Below are 25,943 nucleotides of genomic sequence, written 5' to 3' on the forward strand. Positions count from 1 at the left end.
TGTCAAGCACATCGCCGCAGTCCCCAGACCAAAGGAGATCTCCAGCATTCTCTCACACAAATCCGTGACCAGATTCCCCCTCACTGCCCCCACACATGCTGTTTCTAACCGGGAAATCAATGACCACACATGGCCTTGGCTTATTATGTCATAAAGGTTCTTACACTGCAGCATCTCCTCACTTTTTTCTCATCACATTGCATTTGGGAAGAGTGCCTAACCTTGACCTGCAAGCCCCGGGGGGGGGGGGGGGTGGACTGTGATTACCCTGGGGTTGGCCTAGCAGGGGTTGTGACCTTTCTGCTTGGTCTCAGGACCCCAAGGTGGGAAGACCCGCAGTCTGACACCCCTGGCATTGCTGGCCAGATGAAGCCTCGAATCAGCGGGCTAGCTGCTGTGATCTCCATCGTCGCCTTCCAGCTGATACAGTGCTAGGTCGCTTCAGTTGTGTCCCACTCTGTGACACTATGGACTGAAGCCCACCAGAATCCTCTGTCCATGGGATTCTCTAGGCAAGAACACTGAAGTGGGTTGCCATGCCCTCCTCAAGGGGAGCTTCCTGACCCGGGGATTGAACCCACGTCTCTTACATCTCCTGCATTAGCAGGCTGGTTCTCTACCACTGGGTCACCTGGGAAGCCAGCTGATACAGAGAGGTACCTTATTTTCAACTCCAGGAAAGAGTGAGTCCCCCAACTGTGCCCAGAGCACAGACTTGTTTTCTCTGAGACCAGGGCCCAAGGGCAGCCCAGTACGGGCACAGAGTCTGGCCTGATCCTGTCTCTCTGGGGAAATAACCCAAGGAGTCTGGTTCTCACCTGGCCAGGTGCTGAGCCAGGCACCCAGGGTACATGGCAGACATCAATAGGGCATTATCTCCCCAAGAGGTGGTGCCTTCTCACACACAAATTATCATCTGACTTGCATCTCTAAGCTGTGGACATACCTAGGACCTCAGAGGTCTGTGAATCCTGGTTTAGCACAGCGGGCAGAAGGCCTGGCCATTGCTGGGTTGTATAAGGAGTCAACAGAACCCTGGAATAAACTTGATTATTTTACCAACACCCTGACTGAATATCACTTTTCTGTAAATGAAGCATAAGCCAAGTCAAATTTTTATTGAAAAAACACAGTGGAGGAACTCCCTGGTAGTCTAGTAGTTAGGACTCCACGTGTTCACTGCTGAGGGTCTAGGTTCAATCCCTGGTCAGGGAACTAAGATCTTATAGGCCACACAGCATGGCCAAAAAAGAGAAAAAAAGAAACGGAAACACAATATGAATGCAGAGAAGTGATGAGATTTGGCTGTGTTTTCTGAACCTTCAGAGCTTGGTCTGCACACCGGGGTATGAGCCTTCTGCAGTGACCCCACTGGGGGATCAGGCAGGTGAGAGAGGGCCACCACTCCCCCAAGCAGTGCTCTCTCACTGAAGAAAGGGCCCTGCAGAAGATGGCAGAGGGGGTGGACCCTCTGTCTCCACTGGGACCACCTTTCCCTTCCTTCTCAGAGGACTAGGAGACGGGTGGCAGGCAGTCCTATCCTTATATGACTTACAAAATGGATTGGCCTTTCAACCAGGCACCATTGGCTCCCAGTCTGGCTGAGGAGCCGACCCAAGGTCACCCTGGGAGCTTTTGTGGGATAAAAATCCATATTATATGGCAAGACAAGAAAAATTTAAACATAAAAGTTCTTCTCTGCCCTCTAGCCTCCTCTCTCCCCAACACTGTGCACCCTGTTTTAGGCATCAACCAAACCTCCCCACTGGCAGGAACACCTGCTCAGCCAGGAAGAGCAACATTCTCCCAGCATCCACAGAACAATCCTTAAAGATCACATCCCTTCTGGGTCTGGTCAGGGGTCACAGGACCCACCACGATGCCGCTCAGACCTGGACTTTTAATCTGTCAATGATATATCACTTGATGTGCAGCCTCTGTCTCAAAAACTGTATCTAACTATGCCTTGACTTCTGGCTGGTGCCGCGGTCCTTGGCGATTTCTGATGTTGACTTAAAAAGATGCACAACGTGAGAGTTGTGAGTTCAGTTTTATTTGCAGCAAAAGAAGGGGACTGCAGCCCTGGAGACAGCGCCTCAGATAGCTCTGGGAGACTGCTCCAAAGAGGCAGGGGCGGCTGGGGTGGGGGGAAGTCAGTATATGTGTGATTCTGGTGAAGAGGGAGTACATGCAATGTAGCACACACCTTTCCAGAAGGTTTCTGCTGGTCACGCGGAGCAGTCGTCACCATGATGGATTTCAGTGCTCTCCTGGATATGAGGACACGAAAGAACTGGGCTTATAAAAGTGGCTCCTAAAAATATCTATCTGAGATCAGTCCTGCCAGAGCACAGGGGGCCTCACTTCTGCTCCCCACCCTGAGCTCCTCTCAGGCGATGTTGAAAGTCGGCAGCTGCAGCACCACGTGGTTTAACCCTTGTAGATGGCAAGTGCAAATTGTAGTTGACACCGAGATGCTCTTCCCAGCTTACAACCCTCACATCTGGCTCAAATAAAATTTCCCATTTCTTTCTCAGATCAGCTAATTGATTTTTTGTTGACAGGCTAGAGGAGAAGTGACAGGCAAGGGGCCTCCAGAGCGGCCCCCTTTTATGCACCATGGTGCCCTCTGACCCCCTCTGGGAACAGCCACCAGGAGAGGGATATCCCCATGCTGCCCACTCGGACGGGCGTGGCTGCCTAGGGGCTGGTGGGGACTGGGGCTTGCAGGGGGAGTTGGGGGGGGTGGCTTGCTCCAGGCGGGGCGCTGTGTGGGGGTGGACTCTGGCTGACTCAGCCACGCCCCCTCTGCGGTTCTGACTACCTTGTCCCTTTTAGGAAGCAGCTCTCACTGAGGCCCGAGCTCAGCCCGTGGATGTGAGTGACACAGGGGCCTGCGTTCTGACTCAGTTCAGCCTCGTGTTTGTCAGACGCCCGAACAGCCCTTTGTTCCCAGGACTCGCGGCCTCTGCAATTGGTCCTGGCTTTAGTCACGGCCTGCTGACTAAGGCTTCATCTGGAATTCCTATCAGTACCTCCTGAGCTCAGTTTTAAGAAGAAACGTTGAAACGGGCAGCTCGTGGGCTGCAGGCCTGTTTTACAGGCACCTTCCTTCTGCGTCGCTGATGCTTCCACTGCACCCAAGTCCTGCACCGAGGCTCACCCTGACCGTGACGTTGAAAAGGCAGTAGATTCTAGCTCAGACTTACTCCAGTAACTGACTTCCTGTTCATGAGAGGAGACACTGGAGCAATTCTGGAGATGCAGTTTATTTTTAACACAGTAGAGCCGGCAACTGTATCTTAAATGATGGGTGGGTGAAGACATGCTGAAATCTGCCAATAAATTCATGGCAGAGAATGGGGGTGAGACCCAACAGGACTCAGGTGTTGTGCCTAAGTTTTCCCCAAGGTGCTGAACTGATTCCCCTTCTTTGCCTTCAGAGCTGTTGACCTCCCCACTTTCCATCACAGCCCTGCCTACCCTATTCTAACCACATAGCTTCCTTTCTGTTCCCCAAACATGCTCTGCTCTGTACCCACCTGGTTCATGGGGATCCCTTGGCTAGAAAGCCTTCCCGCTCTTCCCGGCCAGTTCTGAATCCCAGGACCACATGGGAATGCACCGTGAGCTATGTGGGCACCTCCCAGCTGAGCATCCTGTAAACTGTTCAGATGGATGCATCTCAGATGACATTTGTGAGCCCCGAGAGCCCGTGGAGTTAGCCTGGGCATGTGTCCAGCATTCAGATCTTCCATTTCATCCCCTGTGTTATTAACCCTATGTTATACACTGAATTGTGTCCCCAAAATGAGGCTGAAGTCCTGACCGCAGCACCCATGTATGTGACCTGATGTGGAAACTAGGTCTTTGCCAACAATCAAGGTAAGATGAAGTCATTAGGATGGACCCTACTCCATCATGGCTATGTCCTTATAAAGAGGGGACAGACAAGGCACATGGGGAGACACCATGTGCCATGTAAACACAAAGGCAGTGATCACAGTGATGCTTCTAGACGCCAAAGAACTCTTGAAGATTGCCAGCACAACACCAGAAGCCTAGAACAAATTCTCCCTGAGTCCTCGGAAGGAACCGACCCTGCCCTCCCCTTGAACCTGGACATCCAGCCCCCAGACTATGAGAGAACAAATGTCTGCTGTCAGCCACCTGGCTTGTAGCACTTTGTCATAACAGCCTGCAAAACTACAGACCTCACTTTTACAAATGAGGAGACTGAGGCAGAGGAGGTGATAGAAGCTATTAGGTGGTGTGGCTGGTTTTGAACCCAAACTATGGCATAATTGTCTATTGGCGTTCCGTCTTAATGGAGATTTGCTGAAATGTATCAGAACAAATTGCATTGCATGTGGGATGGGGCCAAATTCAGGAGGTGAGCTTCTTAGGATCCTGTCTGATGGGGAGTTATTTCTGAATAAAATATCTCCCTCATCAGACCAAGGCCTCCTTATGACAAAACCTGAACACCTCCTTCCGGAAACGAACCTGCAACGTTCGTATTTTTATGCCCTGACTATAATATAAAGGAGAAATACGTTTATAATTAGATCAACTTCTTTCAACACATGCATGCCTGGGTGAGGGCCAGCCTTGGGCTGACACGTAGAGCCATCAAAACAAATGATTATATGGGGCTTCCCTGGTGGTCTCGTGGTTAAGAAGCCACCTTGCAATACAAGGAACACCAGTTCCATCCCTGGTCCCGGAAGATCCCACACGCCTCGGAGCAAGTGAGCTCGTGAACCACAACTGCTGAGCCTGGAGCTACAATTACTGAGGCCCATGTGCCTAGAGCCCATGCTCCCCCACAACAAGAGAAGCCACCGCAACGAGAATCTCTTGTACTGAAACCAAGGGTAGCCCCTGCTTTTCGCAAGTAGAGGAAGCCTGCATGCAGCAACAAAGACTCAGCACAACCAAAACAAAACAACAAACAATAATAATTACAAAACTCAGAGACGTGGATGCACAGAATCGGCCACACAAGTCCCATTTGACGTTGCCATTGGAAACATGGTTTTATGAAATGGTGAGCAGCTCTAGGTAAAGGTCAGAACAAAGCAAAGTGTGGTATTCTGTCAATTTGCATAGCACTTGCACTCCTGGAAACTAATGTTGACACCATGCAAAAATGTCTCTCCGTTTATATTGGTCAGCTTGGGAAATCAGAACAGAATACCACAAACAGGGTGTCTTAAACCACAAAGGCTTGCATCTCGCAGTTCTGGAGGCTGGATGTCTAGGGTCAGGATGCCGCCACATATAGGCTCTGGGTGGGTGAGCCCCTCCTTCTGGCTTGTGGATAGGTATCCTCTCCTGGTAGAGGGAACAGGGATAAGAACACTAGTCCCATAGGATCAGGGGCCCCACCGTATGATCTCATTTAATCTTACTGTCTCAGTCTGAATACAGAACACCGGGGTTTCAGCACCTCCATGTATGGATCTGAGGGACACCGTTCAGTGCACAGCTGTACTTAGATATAAAACACATTTAGGATCTAGGTTGCGCGTGTGTGTGCGCTGAGTCACTTCAGCTGTGTCCAACTCTGAGGTCCTATGGCTGCAGCCCACCAGGCTCCTCCATCCATGGGACTCTCCAGGCAAGAGTACTGGGGTGGGCTGCCATTTCCTTCTCCAGGGGATCTTCCTGACCCAGGGATTGAACCCAGGTCTCCCACATTGCAGGCGGATTCTTTACCAACTGAGCCACAAGGGAAGCCCAAGAATACTGGAGTGGTAGTCTATCCCTTCTCCAGCGGATCTTCCTGACCCAGGAATCAAGCTGGGGACTCCCGCATTGCAGGGGGATTCTTTACCAGCTAAGGCACCAGGGAAGTCCCAGGATCTAGGTTATGGTCAAAATTAAAAGGAATTTGCAGACTTGAAAACATGCCAGGGTCTTGCGTGTGTGTGTGAGACTACCCTTTACTTTACTAGGTGGAAGCCCTTGAGATGGGGCTGAGTACCACTGTCCACAGGAAGTCAAAGAAGACCTTCTGTTGGGGTGGCTGGGATGGGGAGGATTTTTCTAGGGGGAACCTAGGGATAGTTCCTATTTGTTCTGCCTGGGGATCACCGTGTTTCTTCACTTGATCAGTTGTTGTCTTTTGGAAGCTTCTCAGCTGTTCCCTCCTCTCCAAGTGGGACTCTTAACTCATGCACTAGGCTTCTTACTACCTTCCACATGTCATTTAACCTCCTCCTTTTGAAAAGCTCTATTTTCTCTGTATGCTTGGCTTGGACATTTCTTGCGAATCTGCCCTTCAGTTCATTCATCCTACCCACGTCTAATCCCCCAACAAACCCATTGCTGAATTCATTTCAGATGTTGCCTTTTTTGCAAGATTGTCAGACATAGCTGGCAGGCATTTCCTTGGCACACATTTATACAAGTGTGGAGTGGCAATATCCATCCAGAATCTCAGACATATGCATGCCCTCTAACCCCAAAATCTTACTGCCAGAAATTTGACATCAGATAATACTTAGGAGTATGTGCAAAGTCTGTGCAAATTTGCCCTCCTAGTATTCACGCCTGGAAAATCTCAGGGACAGAGGAGCCTGGTGGGCTGCCGTCTATGGGGTCACACAGAGTCGGACATGACTGACGCGACTTAGCAGCAGCAGCAGCAGAGTTGTTCTCATGCAGAGGCTGAGTCTACAGTTGCCATGCTGGTGAAACTTGGATGAAGCCAGAATTGGCCTGGGAGTTCTATGAGGGCAGTCCATCCAGCGTTGGGATCTGGCTGATGGCCAGAGAAATGTCTGACTTGTGTTTCCAGGTCATGTTGCTCAGAAAAATTGTCTCTGGGAGAGACTGGCTGTTCATCTGTGCTCCCCTTGGGCAAACGGCAGAAGGTGAGGAGCTGAGGAGTCGGGGGTGGCACCAAGCCCCACCCCAGACCACACCCAGACCCACACCCGCTGCCTTCACTTTTTTTTTTACTGAGGTAGAGTTGATTTATAATGCTAATTTCTGCTGTGCAACAAAGTGATTAATACAGATTCACACATATAAAGAGAATCAGTTCTATGTGAAAGTGAAAGTCGCTCAGTCGTGTCCAACTCTTTGCGACCCCATGGCCTATACCGTCCATGGAATTCTCCAGGCCAGAATATTGGAGTGGGTAGCCTTTCCCTTCTCCTCCAGGGGATCTTCCCAACCCAGGGATCAAACCCAGGTCTCCTGCATTGCAGGTAGACGCTTTACCCTCTGAACCATCAGGGAAGCCCATATATGTATATATATATATAAATTCTTCTTCATTATGGTTTATTCCAGGATATTGAATATAGTTCTCTGTGCCATACAGCAGGACCTTGTTTACCCGTCCTATGTATACTAGTGGGCTCTACTAATGCCAAACTCCAAGTCCATCCCTCCCTCACCCCCTCGCACTTGGCAACCACAAACCTGTTCCCTATGTCTGTGATTCCGTTGCTGCTTCATAGATGTGTTCATTTACATCATAGTTTAGATTCTACATTTAAGTGATATCATGTCGTATTAGTTTTTCTCTTATTTCACTTAATATGATAATCTCTAGGTCCATCCATGTTGCTGCAAATGGTATTATTATTATTACTATTATTTTTTATGGCTGAGTAGTGCCCCCTTGGGGCTTCCCCGGTGGCTCAGCAGTAAAGAATCTGCCTGTAAAGCAGGAGATGAAGAAGACATGGGTTCAATCCCTGGATCAGAAAGATCTCCTGGAGGAGGGCATAGCAACCCACTCCAGTATTCTTACCTGGAGAATTCCATGGACAGAGGAGCCTGGTGGGCTCCAGTCAATGGGGTTACAAAGAGTGGGACACAACTGAAGTGACTTAGCACAGCACAGCATATTCCACTGGGCTTCCCTGGTAGCTCAGCGGTAAAGAACCCACCTGCCAGTGCAGGAGATGCGGGTTCAATCCCTGCTCCAGGAAGATCACCTGGGGTAGGAAATGGAAACCCACTCTCATAGTCTTACCTGGAGAACCCCATGAACAGAGGAACCTGATGGGCTATAGTCCATGGGATCACAGAGTTGGATACAACTTAGTGACTGAACAGCAAATATTCCATTATATTTTTGTGCCACATTTTCTTTATCCACTCATCTATCAATGGACATTTAAGCTGTTTCCATGTCTTGCCTTTCCTTTTGTTAATGGGTGGTTTCACTCCCTTTTCTTTGGCTGAGCACTTGTAGTTTAAACAAAGCTACATGAGTTCAACTACAAGTGCTTAAACAACGACTGAGCGACTTCACTCTCACTTTTCACTTTTATGCATTGGAGAAGGAAATGGCAACCCACTCCAGTGTTCTTGCCTGGAGAATCCCTGGGATGGGGGAGCCTGGTGGGCTGCCGTCTGCGGGGTCCCACAGAGTCGGACACGACTGAAGCAACTTGCAGCAGCAGCTTAAACAAAACCATTCTTGTGAAACAGTAACAACTTAAACATTCATTAATTGAGACTAGGATGTGCTGAGAAAACAAAATATGCATCCATTCAAGTAAAATATAGTCATAAGAAATGATGATATAAAATAATTATTGATAAGGAAAGATGCACACCACCAGACATGAGTTTGAGCAGGGTCCGGGAGTTGGTGATGGTCAAGAAAGCCTGGCATGCTGCAGTCCATGGGGTCGCAAAGAGCTGAACCCGACTGAGTGACTGAACCATTAGTGAAAATGGCAGGGTATAAAGTAGCCTGAGACGGACTTCCCTGGTGGTTCAGTGGCTAAGAAGACTCTGCACTCCCACTGCTAGAGGCCCAGGTTGGATCCCTGGTCAGGGAACTGGATCCCACACGCCACAGCTAAGGGTTCACATGCTGCAGCTAAATATCCCATATGCCAAAACTAAGACCCGGCACAGCCAAAAATAATAAATAAACATTTAGATAATGGCACAAGAGATCGGACTCTTCTACCCTCTTTATTTTATTTATTTATTTATTTTGCCACACCACAAGGCATTTGGGATTTTAGTCCCTGACCAGGGATTGAACCCAGGCCCCTGGCAGTGGGAGAGCAGAGTCCTAACCACTAGTCCACCAGGGAAACCCCCAACTATTCTACTCTTAAAAAAAAAAAGGAAAAAAAAACCATAAAAATTCTAGATTTACATCAAAATATTATCAATGGGTCATAGAACTGCACACAATTTTTATTTATAAGCTTGTTATTTTAATTCATAGAGCTTGCTTGTTTAGACTAGATCTGACAGTAGAGAGAATTTCTCCATACTCTCTTGCACATACAGTTCAGTTCAGTTCAGTCACTCAGTTGTGTCCCACTCTGCGACCCCATGAATCACAGTACGCCAGGCCTCCCTGTCCATCATCAACTCCCGGAGTTCACCCAGACTCACGTTCATCGAGTCGGTGATGCCATCCAGCCATCTCATCCTCTGTCGTCCCTTCTCCTCCTGCCCCGGATTCCTCCCATCATCAGGGTCTTTTCCAATGAGTCAATTCTTCGCATGAGGTGGCCAAAGTACTGGAGTTTCAGCTTCAGCGTCAGTCCTTCCAATGAACACCCAGGACTGGTCTCCTTTAGGATAGACTGGTTGGATCTCCTTGCAGTCCAAGGGACTCTCAAGAATCTTCTCCAACACCACAGTTCAAAAGCATCAATTCTTCGGCGCTCAGCCTTCTTCACAGTCCAACTCTCACATCCATACATGACCGCTGCAAAAACCAAGTGTTCCCCTATTATTAACCTCTGGAATTAGTGTAGCACTTTGCTACAATTAATGAACCAAGGTTATAACATTGTTATTAACTACGTTCTTGGTTTACAATAGGGTTCACTCTTGGTGTTGGACATTCTGTGGATTGCAACAAATTTGTGATGATACACCACTGATAGTCTCATACGGAGTAGTTTCCCTGCCCTAAAACCGCCCTGTATTCTGCCTATTCGTCCCTCCCCCTTCCCACCCTTGGCCACCACCAACTTTCTCTTACCACCCTGTAGTTTTACCATTGCCAGAACATCGTTTGTAGATTTTGCAGTTCGTAGATTTTCAGATTGGCTCCTTCCACTTAGCCACATGCATTTAAGTTTCCTCCATGTTTTTTGACTTCTGAATAACAGCCCACTCTGTGGACTGACCTCACTTTGTTTACCCATTCACCTACTGTGGGTGTCTTGGTTGTTCCCATTGCTGACAACTGAAATAATAATTGGAATAAAGCTGTTATGAATGTCTGTGTACAAGTTTTTGTGTGAATGTAAGTTTTCCACTTACTAGGACACGACTGAGTGACTTCACTTTCACTTTTCACTTTCACGCATTGGAGAAGGAAATGGCAACCCACTCTGTTGTTCTTGCCTGGAGAATCCTAGGGATGGGGGAGCCTGGTGGGCTGCCTTCTATGGGGTCGCACAGAGTTGGACACAACTGAAATGACTTAGCAGCAGCAGCAGCAGCAGGTAAGTATCAAGGAATGTGATTAGTACATTATATGGTAAAACTATATGTAGCTTTAGCATTAACCTTTATTAGCCAAACTGTGTTCCAAAGTGACTATACCACTTTAATTCCCACCAGCGATGAGTGAGTTCCTATTCTCCACACCCTCATCAGCACTTGGTATTGTCAAGTTTCCCGACTTTAGCTGTCTTAATAGGTGATATTGTTTCCATTTGTGGTCCCTGATGATGTACAATGTTGAGAAATTTTCACATGCTTATCTGCATATCTTCTTTGATGAGGTGTCTGTTCAGATCTTTGACCCACTTTTAATTGGAGTGTTTATTTTCTTATCAATGATTTTCAAAAATTCTCTGTGTATTTTGGACACTGGTTCTTTATCTTTGGACGCTGGTGTTTTATAAGATGTAAAGATTTTATTTGGTGGTGGGACACAACACAGTGACACTCAGACAAATGAAAGACAGGACTCTGTTACTCAGAGCTGCAATCAAGAGACAGCTGCCCTGCAGGGCACACAGACGATGCTCCTGTCTTCATTTCAAGAGGTTGTTTTCGATAGTGCTAGCCACATCAGTAGACTGATGTGACCAAGGAGGAACTCAGTGAACTTGAAGATATGTCAGCAGAGACTGACTCAAATGCATAGAGAAAAAGGAATGAAAAACACTGAACAGAAAAGCCAAGAACTGTAGGACAATTGCATACCTACTGTGGAAATTGCTGGTTTAGTCGTGTCCAACTCTTGCGGCCCCATGGACTGTAGCCTGCCAGTCTTCTCTGTCTATGGGATTCTCCAGAAAAGAATACTGGAGTGGGCTGCCATTTCCTCCTCCAGGGGATCATCCTGACCCAGAAATTGAATCCAGGTCTCTTGCATTGCAGGCAGATTCTTTACGGACTGAGCTATGAGGAAAGCCCATATATGGAAATACCAGGAGACGAAAGAAACAGATGAAGTGACTGAAATAACAGTGGCTGATAACTTTCTAAAATCCACAACAGACATCAAACCATAGATCTAAGAAGCTAAGAGAACACCAAACAGTTTAAATGCCAAAAAACCTCTATACCCAGGCATATCATATTCAAACTGCAGGAGATCAAAGACAGAGAAAACCTTAAAAGAGGACAGAGGGAAAAACCACCTTACCTAGAGAGGCACAAGGACCGGGATTACATCTGAGTGTCCTCAGGAACCGCGGGAACAGGAGAGTGGAATGAAATGTTATTTATTTGTGCATGCATTTCTTTTTGGCTATGCTGGGTCTTCCTTGATGTGAGAGCTTCTCTCTAGCTGCAACGAGCCAGGAGCTACTGTCCAGTTGCGGTGCACGGGCTTCTCACTGAGGTGGCTTCTCTTGGGGCACACAGGCTCTAGGGCACAGGCTCAGCAGTCGTGATCCATCGGCTTCGCAATGGATTAGCAATCCATTGCACCTCAGCATGTGGGATCTTCCTGGATCGAGGATCGAACCCGTGTCTCCTACACTGGCAGGTGGATTCTTTACCACTGAGCCCCCAGGGAAGCCCAAGAAATGTTAAGGGAAGTTCCCTGAGTATCAGCTCAGAAGCATTTCTGGATCTTTTCTTCCTCTTCTCACCTGAGACAGCAAGTTGGGGGGCTGCCCTCCCTGTCAGTCAGTCAGGCTCAGGAAAAAAAAAGAGAGAGAGAGAAAGAAAACATTGTTTTAAAAGAATGACCTCCCCTGTGTATCTATTTTCTTCTGTGTTTCTCTTTGAAGCATTCAGTTTTCTTCTTTTTGTTTTGCTTTGAATGTCATTTTCTTAAAATTTTTAAAAACCAACTTTATTCATTTTTAAAAATATTTATTTATTTATTTGGCTGCTGTGGGTCTTAGCTGTGGCATGCAGGATCTTCTCAGTTGCAGCATGTGGGATCCAGTTCCTTGATTAAGGATTGAACCCAGGCCCCTTACACTGGCAGCACAGAGTCTTAGCCATTGAACCACTGGTAAAGTCTCTAAAAACAATTATTGAAATATTCACATGATATAGTTCACCCATTTAAAATGCACATTTGATAATTTTTAGTGCATTCATAGAACCGTGCAATCCTAGAATAACTCAATTTTAGAAATTTTTGGCATAACCCTCTAAAATCCTGTCCTCATTTGTCATCACTCCCATTCTCCGCCCAAACCCCAGCCGTGAGCAACCACTCATCCGCTTGGTGTCTCTAAGGACCCATAGATCTGCCCATTCTGGGTGTTTCACAGGACTGCAGTCCCATAGTGACAGGCACCGGTGCTGTCTGGGGAACAAAACCATCTGCTTCCTGCTTGCTCAGTCTGCTCCGAGGGGCAGGACCTACCTACTCTCGGCCTGCTCTGAGGGGCAGGGCCTGGCTGGCCCAGCTCTGTCTTGGCGTGATCCTCACCCAGAGGCGTGATGGCTTGCACACGGCTGCTGAGCTCCTGGTTCCTCCTGGACAGTGCCCAGCCAAACCCGAGAGTGCTGCTCACAGACATGTGGGTCACAGGGGCACCACCAGGTGCTGCCTGCTAATGTGAACAGCCTGCCCAGGAAGCTGTGAGGGTTCCCTGGAGAGCCAGACAGCAAGAGAGTCAGTAGAGGTCAGAGGAGGAAGGTGGAAGGCCGGCGGAGGCCAGGCTGAAGCATCCTCTGAGAGAGGTGGGAAGAGGGTGGGGAAGGCGAAGGGAAGGAGGTTGGGGATGCAGCCCCCATGATGACATCTGGGTGCCCCTCCATCCTGGGGCCTCACAGCAGAGAGACCCTCTGGGGACTGGCTGCCCAAGAGGAGCAGGCATGTCTTTGTGTGGTTCAAGCACCAGGTCACCTCAACTGGGAACTTCTGGTTGATGTGGTGTCCTGGCCCCACTCCACCTGTCCAGCACGTGGGTGAGCCAGAATGCTGGCCACACCTCTTGTTGCGTGTTTTGTTCTCAGTGAACATTATGTTTACCACCCTTGGCTTGTCACTGTGTTTGTTTCGCTAAAATCTAATGTGTCAGCTCCTAGAGTAGGGAATTTGCCTTCATGCTGTTTGATAATGCATTGAGCTTGCTTGCCCATTTCTTCCTATGGTAAAATATACAAAATATAAATTTGCCACTTGTAAGTGTCCAACTCAGTGGTATTAAACACAGTCATAATGCTGTGCAGACATCACCACGGTTCCTCTCCATACCTCTTTTCATCTTTTGTTTTCCAGTGTTTAATTTTTGGCTGCAGAGTCTCATTTGCAGCATGGGGGATCTCTTCGTTGAGGTGGGAGGGCTTTGCTCTAGGTGTGGCACACTGGCTTATTTGCTCTAAGGCATGAGGGATCTTGGTTCCCCAACCAAGGATCAAACCCAGGTCCTCTGCCCTGGAAGGCAGATTCTTAATCCAGGGGCCACTAGGGAAGTCCCAATTCTTTTCACTTTGTAAACTGGAAACTCTACACCCATTAAATACTAGCTCTCCATTCCCATCCACATAGGTCCTGGCACCCACCGATCCACTTTCTGTCTCTATGATTTTGACTAATCTCAGTACCTCATGTAAGTGGACTCATATAGTATTTGTCCTTTTGTGACAAATGCTGAGCATAATGTTCTCGAGGTTTATCCACGGTGTACATGTCAGGTTTCCTTCCTTTTTAAGGCTGAATAATATTGCATTCTATGTATACACCACATTTAGTTTATACAGTCATGCTTTCATGGATCTTTCCACTGTTTCCACTGTTTTGTTTTTGTTCAGTCACTAAGCCCTGTCTGATTCTTTGCGACCCATGGACTGCAGCATGCCAGGCTTCCCTGTCCATCACCATCTCACAGCGTTTTCTCACTCATGTCCAGAGTCAGTGATACCATCCAACCATCTCATCCTCTGTTGCCCTCTTCTCCTCCTGCTTTCAATCTTTCCCAGCATCAGGGTCTTTTCTAATAAGTTGGCTCTTCCCATCAGATGGCCAGAGTATTGGAGCTTCAGCTTCAGCATCAGTCCTTCCAATGAATATTCAAGGTTGATTTCCTATAGGGTGGACTTCCCTGGTGGCTCAGCTGGGAAAGACTCTGCCTGCAATGCGGGAGACCTGGGTTTGATCCCTGGGTTGGGAAGATTCCCTAGAGAAGAGAACGGCTACCCATTCCAGTAATCTGGCCTGGAGAATTCCATGGACTATTCATGGTGTTGCAAAGAGTCAGACATGAATGAGTGACTTTCACTTTCTTTTCCTTTAGGATTGACTAGTTTGATCTCCTTGCAGTCCAAGGGACTCTCAAGAGTCTTCTCCAGCATCAATTTTTTGGTGCTCATCCTTCTTTATGGTCCAACTCTCACATCTGTACATGACTACTGGAAAAACCATAGCTTTGGCTATACGGACCTTTGTCGGACCTTTTCCACCTTTTGGCTATCATAAATAATGCCGACACAGAACATAAGTGTGCAAATACCTGTTTGAGTCTCTGCTTTTAGTTCTTGGGGGCATGTACCCAGACATGGATTTGCAGGTCATCTGGGGTAACCCTATGTTTAATTTTTTGAGACTTGCATTTGTTATTACCAGCTGATTGATTTGCCCACCCTTCCCTCCATCTAACACTTGACTACCACTGGCCAGGCACAGTACGGATGCCAGGGTATAGGCTAGCCCTGGCCTCTGCCCTAATGGAGTTACAGTCTAGTGGGAAGAGCTGATTTTACAAACCAGCAGCGTTTATTGTGCCCCGTGTGTATAATCTCATGTGCTTGCATGCATGCTAAGTCGCTTCCGTCATGTCCAACTCTGTGCGACCCCATGGACTGTAGCCCGCCAGGCTCCTCTGTCCATAGGATTCTCCAGGCAAGAATACTGGAGTGAGTAACTGTTCTCTTCCTCAGGGGATCTTCCAGACCCAGGGATCAAACCCAGGTCTCCTGCATTGCAGGCAGATTGTTTACTGTCTGAGATACCAGGGAAGCTCGGGTGAAAGGGATTCCCCTGGAAATATGCCCTCGGGATGCTGTTATTACCCATGTTGTCCAGATGAGGCGCTGCTGAGCTGAGGGTGCGCCTTGGCCAGCACAGTCCTTAATAAGCACGGTTAAGTGGGTGTGCCAGCAGCTCTCAGTGGCCTCTCCTTCTGCATGACCAGGTCTGGGTGAGCCCTGGGCTGAGCAGCACTGGCTCGTTTAGCATGATTATCAGAAGCACCCAGAAGACCAACACATCTTTTTTAAAATTAATTAATTTTTATACACTCAGTTTGCGGTGTGCCCTAGCTTCCTCTACTTGCGGCGAGCAGAGGCGACTCTAGTTGTGGTGCGCCAGCTTCTGACTTTCCTGGCTTCTTGGTCATGGAGCAGGGCTCCAGGGCACTCGCGCTCCGTACTTATAGCACACAGGCTCAGTTGCCCTTCAGCATGCAGAATCTTCCCAGACCAGGGATTGAACCCATGTCCTCTGCATTGGCAGGCGGTCCAGTGGTTACTTATAAGGTTATAAGTCCCCTTATACCTCTTGATGACACATTCAAAATCATTAAAAAGCCTAAATAGGGTAATTTGGTTCAGGCATGCAGGATGGAGCCGGGTGGCCATGGTGGATGTGGCTTCAGACACATTCCTGCATCACCAAGAACCTGTATTTTCTGAACGGTGTCAGACTTGGGGACACTGCAAACCATTTCCAAAACAGTATTTCCCAGCAGCTGCCAATGGGGGTTTCAAAGCTCCCGCCCCCACTTCTCAACTATATAACCCTTTCAAACCCCAACCAGCTCTTATTTAACAGGCACCCTTAGTTTCAGCGGCTCCAGTCCCAGTTCTTGGCAAACAATTTTTGTAATCTTGCATTTTTTTTTTTTTTTTTTTTTACTTTTCTATGTCTCCCATTGTACAGTCAGTCCTGCAGGACACAATTCAAGTGCTTCTTGAATCTGTGTCTCCCAGGCTGCAGTCCTACCACGCCCAAAGAAACGCCTCCTTATTTCAACCACGCTTCCATTCTTGGAATACTTGGTTAGCACTCTAAAGATTCAGCTTCTACAATTGGATCAATTCCTTTTACTTGTATATACAGCTGCTATAAAACTCTAGGGAGAAGTTACACAAGTTCTTATCTAAAAATGTCTCCTGTGGGAATTCCCTGGTGGTCCAGTGATTAGGATTCCAGGTTTCCATTGCAGGGGGCATAGATTTGGTCGCTGACCAGGGAACTAAGATCCTGCATGTCATGCAATGCACCCAAAAATATATATATTTTTTTGTTTCCCAGTTTTCAAGCATCCTTTAAAAAGATACTTAGTCCTGATGAATCTGTGCTAAAAATATTAGTCACTAACAGGAGTGCCAAGTACACACTTTCCTAGAGTATAATTTGGCAATGTATGTTAGGATTCTAAGATAAACTATCTTCTTGTCTGTTATTCCACTTCAAAGAATCTATAAGAAAGTAACCAGACAACAAGTTTCTACTGTAGAGCACAGGTGCCTATATTCAATACTGTGACAAACTATAATGGGAAAGAATATGAAAAAGAATATATATTCATGTAGAGCGGGTTCTTAATTTTAATTAAAAGATGCTTGCTCTTGGGAAGGAAACCTATGACAAACCTGGACAGCATATTAAAAAAGCAGAGACATTACTTTGCTAACAAAGGTCCATACAGTCAACGCTATGGTTTTTTCAGTAGTTATGTATGGATGTGAGAGTTGGACCATAAAGAAAGCTGAGCACCGAAGAATCAATGCTTTCAAACTGTGCTGCTGGAGAAGACTCCTGAGAGTCCCTTGGACTGCAAGGAAGTCAAACCAGTCTATCCTAAAGGAAATCAACCCTGAATATTCATTGGAAGAACTGATGCTGAAGCTGAAGCTCCAATACTTTGGCCACCTGATGCGAAGAACTGACTTATTGGAAAAGACCCTGATGCTGGGAAAGATTGAAGGCAGGAGGAGAAGGGGATGAGATGACAGAGAATGAGATGGTTGGTTGGCATCACCAACTATATGGACATGAGTTTGAGCAAGTTCCAGGAGATGGTGAAGGATAAGGAAGACTGGCATGCTGCAGTCTATGGGGTAGCAAGGAGTTGGACATGACTTGGAGACTGAACAAGGACAAAAACAAGTCCAGTGAAGAGGCAGACTGATTATCAAATAATAGATGATTAAACAAATTCTTGTAACTCCATGTGATGAAAATGTTGTCATGAAATACCACCGAGAAATACTGGAGACAACCTTGAATGTATGAAAATACAATATTATGTGTACACATAGTACATTAAATCCCAATGTTTAATGTGTCAAACATTAGTACATTTCGTGAGCACTGACCATGTATCAGATACCTTCCAGGTATGGTGTAAAACCAGACAGATGTGCACGGAGTGAAGAAAGCCGCACACTCTCGAGACACTGGGACTCTGACCAGTTTCTGCTTTCTTCTTGCCAATGTTTGTAACCTCCCCCAGCTTTCCACAGCACTCGTTTCTCTTATAACTAGAGACTCGGTGAAGGATGTTTAAGAACCTCTGTGGGGCGCAGGGCAGGGAAAGAAAAGCAGTCTACGGCGACGTCAGACCACTAAGGATGGCAAACCCTGCTCCCCGTTAGACGCCAGGGTGATCCACACGCCCCACGGAAGATGGATTCAGTGAAAGAGAATGCCCTCACGTTTTCTCTTCTCTTTCTTAGTGAATCATTCACTCCAAGAGCCCCCTTGAGGGTCTAAAATTCCTGGTTGTTGGCCCAGATTGTGAATCTGTTCTTAATCCGAGTATCACTGGAGAGAGAGGGAACACTGGTGTGAAGGTAGGCTGGGAACAGAGGGTGAGGCTCGAGGTTATTTCTGTGGGTGGGGACGCTGAGCAGTGACGGCCCCTCGGGGACATGCACTGGAGGTCAGCGCACACGTCCATGAATGCTTGGCTGAAAACTCTCTGGTGGCCTGCAGCTGTTTTGAGCAGAGCCTCAAACAGAGGCAATCATAAGGATCAGCTCAGTGACCCAAAGACGGCAAGGTGAGTTTCAAACCAGACAAGTGTGTTTGAGGATTAAAATGTCAACTGATATTGACAGCCCAGGAAAGAATCTAGGGCATTTTCTGGTGGGCCAAAGTGTTTGTCTATTTAGTACCTTTTTTTTTTTTTTTTGGCTGAACTGGATCTTCCTTGTGGCATGTGGGCTTTCTCTAGTTACTGCACACTGGCTTAGTTGCCCCACAGCAAAAGGGATCTTAGTTCCCAGAGCAGGGATCAAACCCATGTTTCCTTCATTGTAACACAAACTGTTTACCACTGGACCACAAGAGAGGACCCCAAAGTATTTTTGTGTGTGAAGTCGCTCAGTTGTGTCCAACTCTTTGCGACCCCATGGACTGTAGCCTACCAGGCTCCTCCCTCCATGGGATTCTCCAGGCAAGAGTACTGGAGTGGGTTGCCATTTCCTTCTCCAGGGGATCTTCCTGACCCAGGGATCGAACCCAGGTCTCCAGGATTCCAGGCAGATGCTTTAACCTCTGAGCCACCAGGGAATCTCCAAGGTTCAGAAAATCTTGGCTGTTCCCAAGATTAGGGCTTCCCAGGTGGCATGCTGCTCAAGAATCCACCTGCCAATGCAGGAGACACAGGAGACTCAGGTTCAATCCCTGGGTCAGGAAGATCCTCTGGAGGAGGAAATAGCAATCCACTTCAGTATTCTTGCCTGGGAAATCCCATGGACAGAGGAGACTGGTGGGCTACAGCCCAGGGGGGTGCAAAGACTCGGACACGACTGAGTGACTGAGCACACACATTTCCAAGATAAAGCAAAAATAAATAACCTACTTAAAAAACAAAACAAAACTGGTAATCCAAGGTTCAGGTTTGACTGTTGTCTCTTAAGAAAGACGTTCTTGAACTGGAAACATCCCAAGCCTGTTCCTCAACAATGGAGCAACTTCTTAAGCATGGAAGGATTCCAAACTAGATTCTTTATTCATAAAAACGGCACCTGGAGTCCGGTAGTCACGAGAAAAGAGGAATTTTCCACCAACCTCTGTTTCAGCAGGGCAGGGGAACTGGGATTAGTGTCAGAGAAGAGGAAACTCATACTGAACACTCACTCATGCCAGGGGATGTCTTCAGCTGGTGCCTCAGGTCAATTCGTTGAATGCCCTTAAACATTGTTTGAATTTCGATACTAAGATTATATCTCTGCCTGAGGAAATGGGGACACTGAGTCTAAGGGTTGATCTGACTTGCACGGAGAAATGCTGTGGCCATCAGTGAAGCTGCAATCCAACCCAGACTGTGTGACTCTGAAACCACACAATCCAGACTGGGACTTGAACTCACTGTCCTAGGATTGGATTCACCTGGTGTTAGGGATTCAATAAAGTTCAGGCTCTTTATGTCGTGTCCCAGAAAGAATTCAGGGAGACACAAAGTGAGAGGTAAGAAGTGGTTTAGTTAGAGATACATATTCCATACATCAGTCAGTCAGTTCAGTCGCTCAGTCGTGTCCAACTCTTTGTGACCCCATGAATCGCAGCACGCCAGGCCTCCCTGTCCATCACCAACTCCCGGAGTTCACTCAAACTCACATCCATTGAGTCGGTGATGCCATCCAGCCATCTCATTCTCTGTTGTCCCCTTCTCGTGCCCCCAATCCCTCCCAACATCAGAGTCTTTTCTAATGAGTCAACTCTTTGCATGAGGTGGCCAAAGTATTGGAGCTTTAGCTTTAGCATCATTCCTTCCAAAGAACACCCAGGACTGATCTCCTTTAGAATGGACTGGTTGGATCTCCTTGCAGTCCAAGGGACTCAAGAGTCTTCTCCAACACCACAGTTCAAAAGCATCAATTCTTCGGGACTCAGCTTTCTTCACAGTCCAACTCTCACATCCATACATGACCACAGGAAAAACCATAGCCTTGACTAGACGGACTTTGTTGGCAAAGTAATATCTTTACTTTTGAATATGCTATCTAGGTTGGTCATAACTTTTTTTCCAAGGAGTAAGAGTCTTTTAATTTCATGGCTGCAGTCACCATCTGCGGTGATTTTGGAGCCCAAAAAAATAAAGTCTGCCACTGTTTCCACTGTTTCTCCATCTATTTCCCATGAAGTGATGGGACCAGATGCCATGATCTTCGTTTTCTGAATGTTGAGCTTTAAGCCAACTTTTTCACTCTCCTCTTTCACTTTGACCAAGAGGCTTTTTAGTTCCTCCTCACTTTCTGCCATAAGGGTGGTGTCATCTGCATATCTGAGGTTATTGATATTTCTCCCAGCAATCTTGATTCCAACTTGTGCTTCTTCCAGCCCAGTGTTTCTCATGACGTACTCTGCATTCCACACATAGCCCATCTCAAAAAGCAAGAAAGACCTTGGGAGAAACATACTCCACAGAGTGTGAGCCATCTCAGAAGGTGAGCAGCCATGAAATATGGCTGTTTAGTTCTTCAGTTCATTTCATTTCAGTCGCTTAGTCATGTCTGACTATTTTCGACCCCATGGACTGCTGCACACCAGGTTTCCCTGTCCATCACCAGCTCCAAGAGCTTGCCCAAACTCATGTCCATCGAGTCAGTGATGCCATCCAACCATCTCATTCTCTGTTGTCCCCTTCTCCTCCCACCTTCCATCTTTCCCAGCATCAGGGTCTTTTCCAATGAGTCAGTTCTTTGCATCACGTGGCCAAAGCATTGGAGTTTCAGCTTCAGCATCAGTCCTTCCAATGAATATTCGGCACTGTTTTCCTTTAGGATTGACTGGTTTGATCTCCTTGCAGTCCAAGGAACTCTCAAGAGTCTTGGTCAACACCACAGTTCAAAAGCATAAATCCTTCAGTGCTCAGCTTTCTTTACACTCCAACTCTCACATCCATACATGACTACTGGAAAAACCATAGCTTTGACTAGATGGACCTTTGTTGGCAAAATAATGTCTCTGCTTTTTAATATGCTGTCTAAGTTGGTCATAGCTTTTCTTCCAAGGAGCAAGCATCTTTTAATTTCATGGCTGCAGGCACTATCTGCAGGGACTTTGGAGCCCCAAAAAAGTAGTCTGTCACTGTTTCCATTGTTTCCCCATCTATTTGCCATGAAGTGATGGGGCTGGATGCCACGATATTAGTTTTCTGAATGTTGAGTTTTAGGCCAGCTTTTTCACTCTCTTCTTTTACTTTCATCAAGAGGCTCTTTAGCTCCTCTTCGTTTTCTGCCAAAAGGGTGGTGTCATCTGCATATCTGAGGTTACTGGTATTTCTCCTGGCAATCTTGATTCCAGCTTGTCATTTCGCATGATGCACTCTTCATATAAGTTAAATAAGCAGGGTGACAATCTTTGTGCTGCAGTCCGTGGGGTCACAAAGAGTCGGACCCGACTGAAAGGCTGAGCTGGATTCTGTGGCGACTGAACCCTGTGCTGCTGCAGCTGCTGACCTTCAACACCCTCTGAGGGAGATCAGGGTGGAGAGGCACTCTGTGCTCCAGAGAACATGGTGGGACAGGTCTTTAGATAGTTGCGTATTTTCAGGAACAGATTTTGTGATCCCATACCTTGCATCTCCTCATATCTAGAAAGAACTGAATCCCTTCATGGTGACAGCAGCTCCTCCTGATTAGTGGAAAACTCTTGTAAAGTAAGCACTTAATTGTATTGAACTCCTTTACCAAAATCTTATACACTGAGCTTCTCCCACTGCCTCTTTGGAACAGTCTCTCAAAGCTATCTGAGGTGCTGTCTCCTGGGCTGCAGACCCATTTTGTCCCAAATAGAAGTTGTGAGTTCACTTACAACTCTCAAGTTGTGCATCTTTTTTTAGTCGAAAAAACCATGGAGGAGCTGAGCGTTTTGGGTACCAGAAATGGCAACCCTCTCCAGTATTCTTGCCTGGAGAATCCCATGAACAGAGGAACCTGGCGGGCTATAGTCCATGGGGTTGCAAGAGTCAGACAGGACTTAGCAATTAAACCACCACCACCACTCTGTTCTCCTGACTCCGCCCAGCAGTCAACCTTTCTCTGGCCCAAACTAGGATAGGTTTGTTTGACCTTCCTGTGCGTGGCACACATGATCTTACTTGCCTTGGGTGACAGACTAGGCCCCCCACCACATGGTTTTGCCCCTGCCAATACGTTCTGATGGGGGACATTGCCCAGGGTGGGTGGGGTGGGCATTGGCCACATGGCTTGGCTCAGCACACCCTGAGGAGAAGGCCAGTCATGTGTCCAAGGTGGGGGAACTGGGCCCTTGGGTCTCCAAAGTTCTCATGGTAGTGGAGGTGTCTGCCTCCAGGCCTCTGCAGGGTAGCTTGGCTGTGGATCAGGCGTGCATGCCCTAGGTAGGGGCGCCTGGTTAGCAAGGTGGGCCTGGATCCTTGGTCCTGCCAGAGGGTCGCAGGGCCCGTGCGTCCTGGCGCCGGTCTGCGCGGTGGCCGCAGGGGCGTTGGTCCCGGGCCTTGCAGGGCCTGGAATTGGGGCCAGGCACTGCGCACCACCGGGCCCTGGAGAAGGTGGTTCCGGTAACTCCCAGCCCAACAGCCCACTTGCAGACATCCCTGTCCGTGCCCACTTCCGGGGCGCCTCGCCCTGCGCTCCCTCCGCCGGGGCCCTTGTCGGTCCGGCTCTTGGTCCTGCCGCGCCGGCAGTGTGCGGCCCCAGGGTTGGAGGCGTGGTGCAGGCCAGGGGGCGGACCTGTGTGGAGTGAATGAAGGACTTGAGGAACCGTTGAATGAAGGCAGGCTGGCGCAGCCTGCTGCGCCCCACAGGGTAAAACTGAAAGTGCAAGCCGGCGTTTTGGAGGGTGCCCGCCCACGTGCGGGTAGCGCAGAGATGTGGGTGGGTTGCCCGGGCCTGGGTTGCGGTAGACGATTTGCCCGGGAGGGGCGGGAGTGGGAGGGGACAAGCGGATGCCCCGCCCCCGGTCCGCCCCGGCGCAGCGCGGGACCCGCGGGTTCCTAGCCGCGCTGAGGTCAGAAGGAGGCGGCCTGTCGTCCGAGCCGAGCGCCTGCGCCGATCCGGGCCGCGGCGGAGCGGAGCCCGAGCGTGGCCGAAGCCGAGCTGAGCGCGCGGCGGAGACGCTGACCCCCCCGGCCCCGCGCCGCCGCGGCAGGCCCGGCATGGAGGAGGAGTGCCGGGTGCTCTCCATTCAGAGCCACGTCGTCCGCGGCTACGTGGGCAACCGGGCAGCCACGTTCCCGCTGCAGGTACGCTTACGTAACCCGGAGGTGTCCCCGTGCCCGGCCGTGCGGAGCAGCGAAGGGGTGGCCGCCGTCGGGCCGCGTGACCTTGGCCCGGCAGCCCGGAGGATCTGGAGCGCGGGGTTCCAGACGCGGGCGGGGTAGGCGGGCACTCTCAGGGGCGGGGGCGGGGCCGCACTTGGACCCAGGAGGTGGAATGGGGAGGGGGTGCGGACGCTCGGTTAGAATGGAGACCCCAGGCGCGTGCTGTGAGCACCCGCCAGCCCCCGCCCTTTCCCACCGGCCCGACCCTGGGGTAGGGAAAATGCGGAGCAGCGGCCGGAGACCCAGCGAAGGTGGGCGCTGGGCAAGCAGGTCTCTGCACTGCTTACCTGGTGGGCGACCCGTCCCCATCCGTTCCCCGCCCCCTGCGCGTCGGGAGGCGCGCCGTGAGGCCCTGGGCGGCCAGGGTGGGCTCCACCCTGCGACTGCCTGTTGGGGGGCGGTCGCCAGGAGGGGATGGGACGGAGGGGGCCTACCTACCGGTGTTGGCTCCGGAGAAGTAAAGCTTAGAGGGCAGTTCAGGCCGGGCAGGGTCTGGCTCTAGATGCAGCTTCCTACATGTGTCAGCCTTTCCCTACTAAGGTGCCCACGGGCTTCCTCCCGCTTCCTCCCCCTGTGCTCCGTGAGGGGCTCAAGGTCTCTCTGTGGTTCATAAGTGAGCACCCACTGCTTCCTGTCTCAGCCCCAAGGTTGTGGTTGGGTGGCCCCTTGGAGGGTCAGGATGAGGCCTGGGTGCAGTGGGGTGTCAGCCTTGGAGTCACCGTCACTTCCTTGCCCTGTGGGCTAAGCAGGAGGCTGTGCGTCCGGGCTGGTGGCTCTCTTGGGCCATCATGCACCTTTGGCCCATTGTCCCTGGGTCCTATCCTTGAACATGGAGCTAGTGTCTGGCCCCTGCTGTGCATGCTGTACATGAGGGCCCTGTGCTGGACCCTCAAGATCATAAAGGGCCCCCCAGTCACAATGGCCTGTAGGTGCCAGCTGGCTGGAGGGGCTGTGGGAAGGGTTGGAACCCTTCAGTAGAGGTTGAGGGCCGACCTGAGGCTGGCCTGCCCATCTCCTGAGGAGGAAGCAGTGGAACAAAGACTTGAAGGTGGAATGTACAAGGGTTCAAGTCCAACCGACCTGCCTGGCCAGCTGCCTGTGATCTGTGAGCACCCATGGAGATAATGTGAGGTCCTTGGTCCTCCCATTCCCACCAGCGGGGGTGCAGACCGTGGGGGCAGCCAGGGTGCACTCCAGAACTGATCCTGAGGCCCCAGCTCTTGGTCACTGATAGCTTGGGCAGGGCCTCTATGGTGGGACAGTGCTGGGGTTAAATTGCAGGATCCCTGAAGCAGGGGCAGCCCCAGAAGGTGGAACCAGGAAGTTCCTTACCAGATAGTGGTCCGCCTGCACCCTGCCTGGAAGGAGCCGCCCTTGGCAGAAGTGTGCAGAGGTGTGTAGACTCTGCTGCTTCCCTGGGCCTCTGTCTCTCCCTGCTGCCGCTCCTTTATCTTTCCCTGGGTTGTTCCTCTGATCATCTGTTCCTTGATTTCTAGGCACTGACCCTAAACTTGCAGACCAACATGTGCTTTGCCAGTTACTTGATGGGATGCTCCTCCAGACCACCCACCTTGGGAAGGGCCTCTGAAGGACTGAACCTTGGTTCTTACCTGAGGCCTGCTCTCTATCCAGCGTCCTTACCTGTGGTCTTGAGGGACAGATGTCGGGGGTGCCATCCCCCTTCTGTATCTCCAGGGTGGAGGTAACACCTGGCTCTGACTTAATCCATCCCTGCACTTCCTCTTGTCTGCTTAAAGAAAAGCACACAGCAAGGGGAGTTGTGTTTTAGTCATGGACTTACTGAGGCCTGTAGCCCAGGAGACAGTCTCTCAGGCCACTGCTCCAGAGAGGTCAGGAAGAGGCCAGTTTGTACACAAGGTTTTGGGAGCTGGGAAATACTTGCATTCAAGCTTACTTCTGGATAAAATATTATTGCTAATCACGAAGAACAGATATCTTAAGTTATTGATTTTAGTGTTATTCTAAGTATGGAAAGATGTAGGAATTTGAAATTCTTTCTGAGATATGCATCTAATATCTGTTTACCCAAAGCACTGAGTACCTGCTCCTGTTTTTTTTATCCTGAATTCCTCAGATGGGCCACTACTGTGGCTTAGACTTAACCTTTGTAGAACTGGAAGTGAGCCAGGCTCTTTTGTTATTCTTTATTCACACTCCCCTGGAGGCTCATTCTTAAGCTGGGGACTTGAAGAGGCTACCTTCCACCTTGAGCTCTCTAGTACCCTGTTGCCTCAT

General features: G+C 49.1%; 1 protein-coding gene and 1 long non-coding RNA gene across 5 annotated transcripts in view; one reads left to right on the forward strand and one right to left on the reverse strand.

Moving 5' to 3' along the window:
• Positions 1 to 9,149: 9,149 nt before the first annotated feature.
• On the reverse strand, positions 9,150 to 25,452 carry LOC114110470 (uncharacterized). 3 transcript variants are annotated; one of them, XR_009598426.1, is made up of 3 exons: positions 25,329 to 25,452; positions 11,609 to 12,105; positions 9,150 to 11,361 (listed from the first exon to the last, which is right to left on the reverse strand). It is a non-coding gene; the product is annotated as an uncharacterized LOC114110470 (long non-coding RNA). The 3 variants fall into 3 exon arrangements; XR_009598424.1 differs by having other exon boundaries at positions 9,150 to 12,105; XR_009598425.1 differs by having other exon boundaries at positions 9,150 to 12,105; positions 24,126 to 25,452.
• Positions 23,378 to 25,943, forward strand: part of PDXK (pyridoxal kinase) — a 30,482-nt gene continuing 27,916 nt past the window's right edge. For both annotated transcript variants that reach the window (XM_060411277.1, XM_027966611.2), the window contains exon 1: positions 23,378 to 23,609. In XM_060411277.1, coding sequence (XP_060267260.1) covers positions 23,523 to 23,609 — 87 coding nt within the window. In that variant the 5' untranslated portion in view covers positions 23,378 to 23,522. The remainder of the gene's footprint in view (positions 23,610 to 25,943) is intronic.

Source organism: Ovis aries, chromosome 1 (genome assembly GCF_016772045.2).
Source record: "Ovis aries strain OAR_USU_Benz2616 breed Rambouillet chromosome 1, ARS-UI_Ramb_v3.0, whole genome shotgun sequence".
In the NCBI taxonomy this organism is placed as follows: Eukaryota; Metazoa; Chordata; class Mammalia; order Artiodactyla; family Bovidae; genus Ovis; species Ovis aries.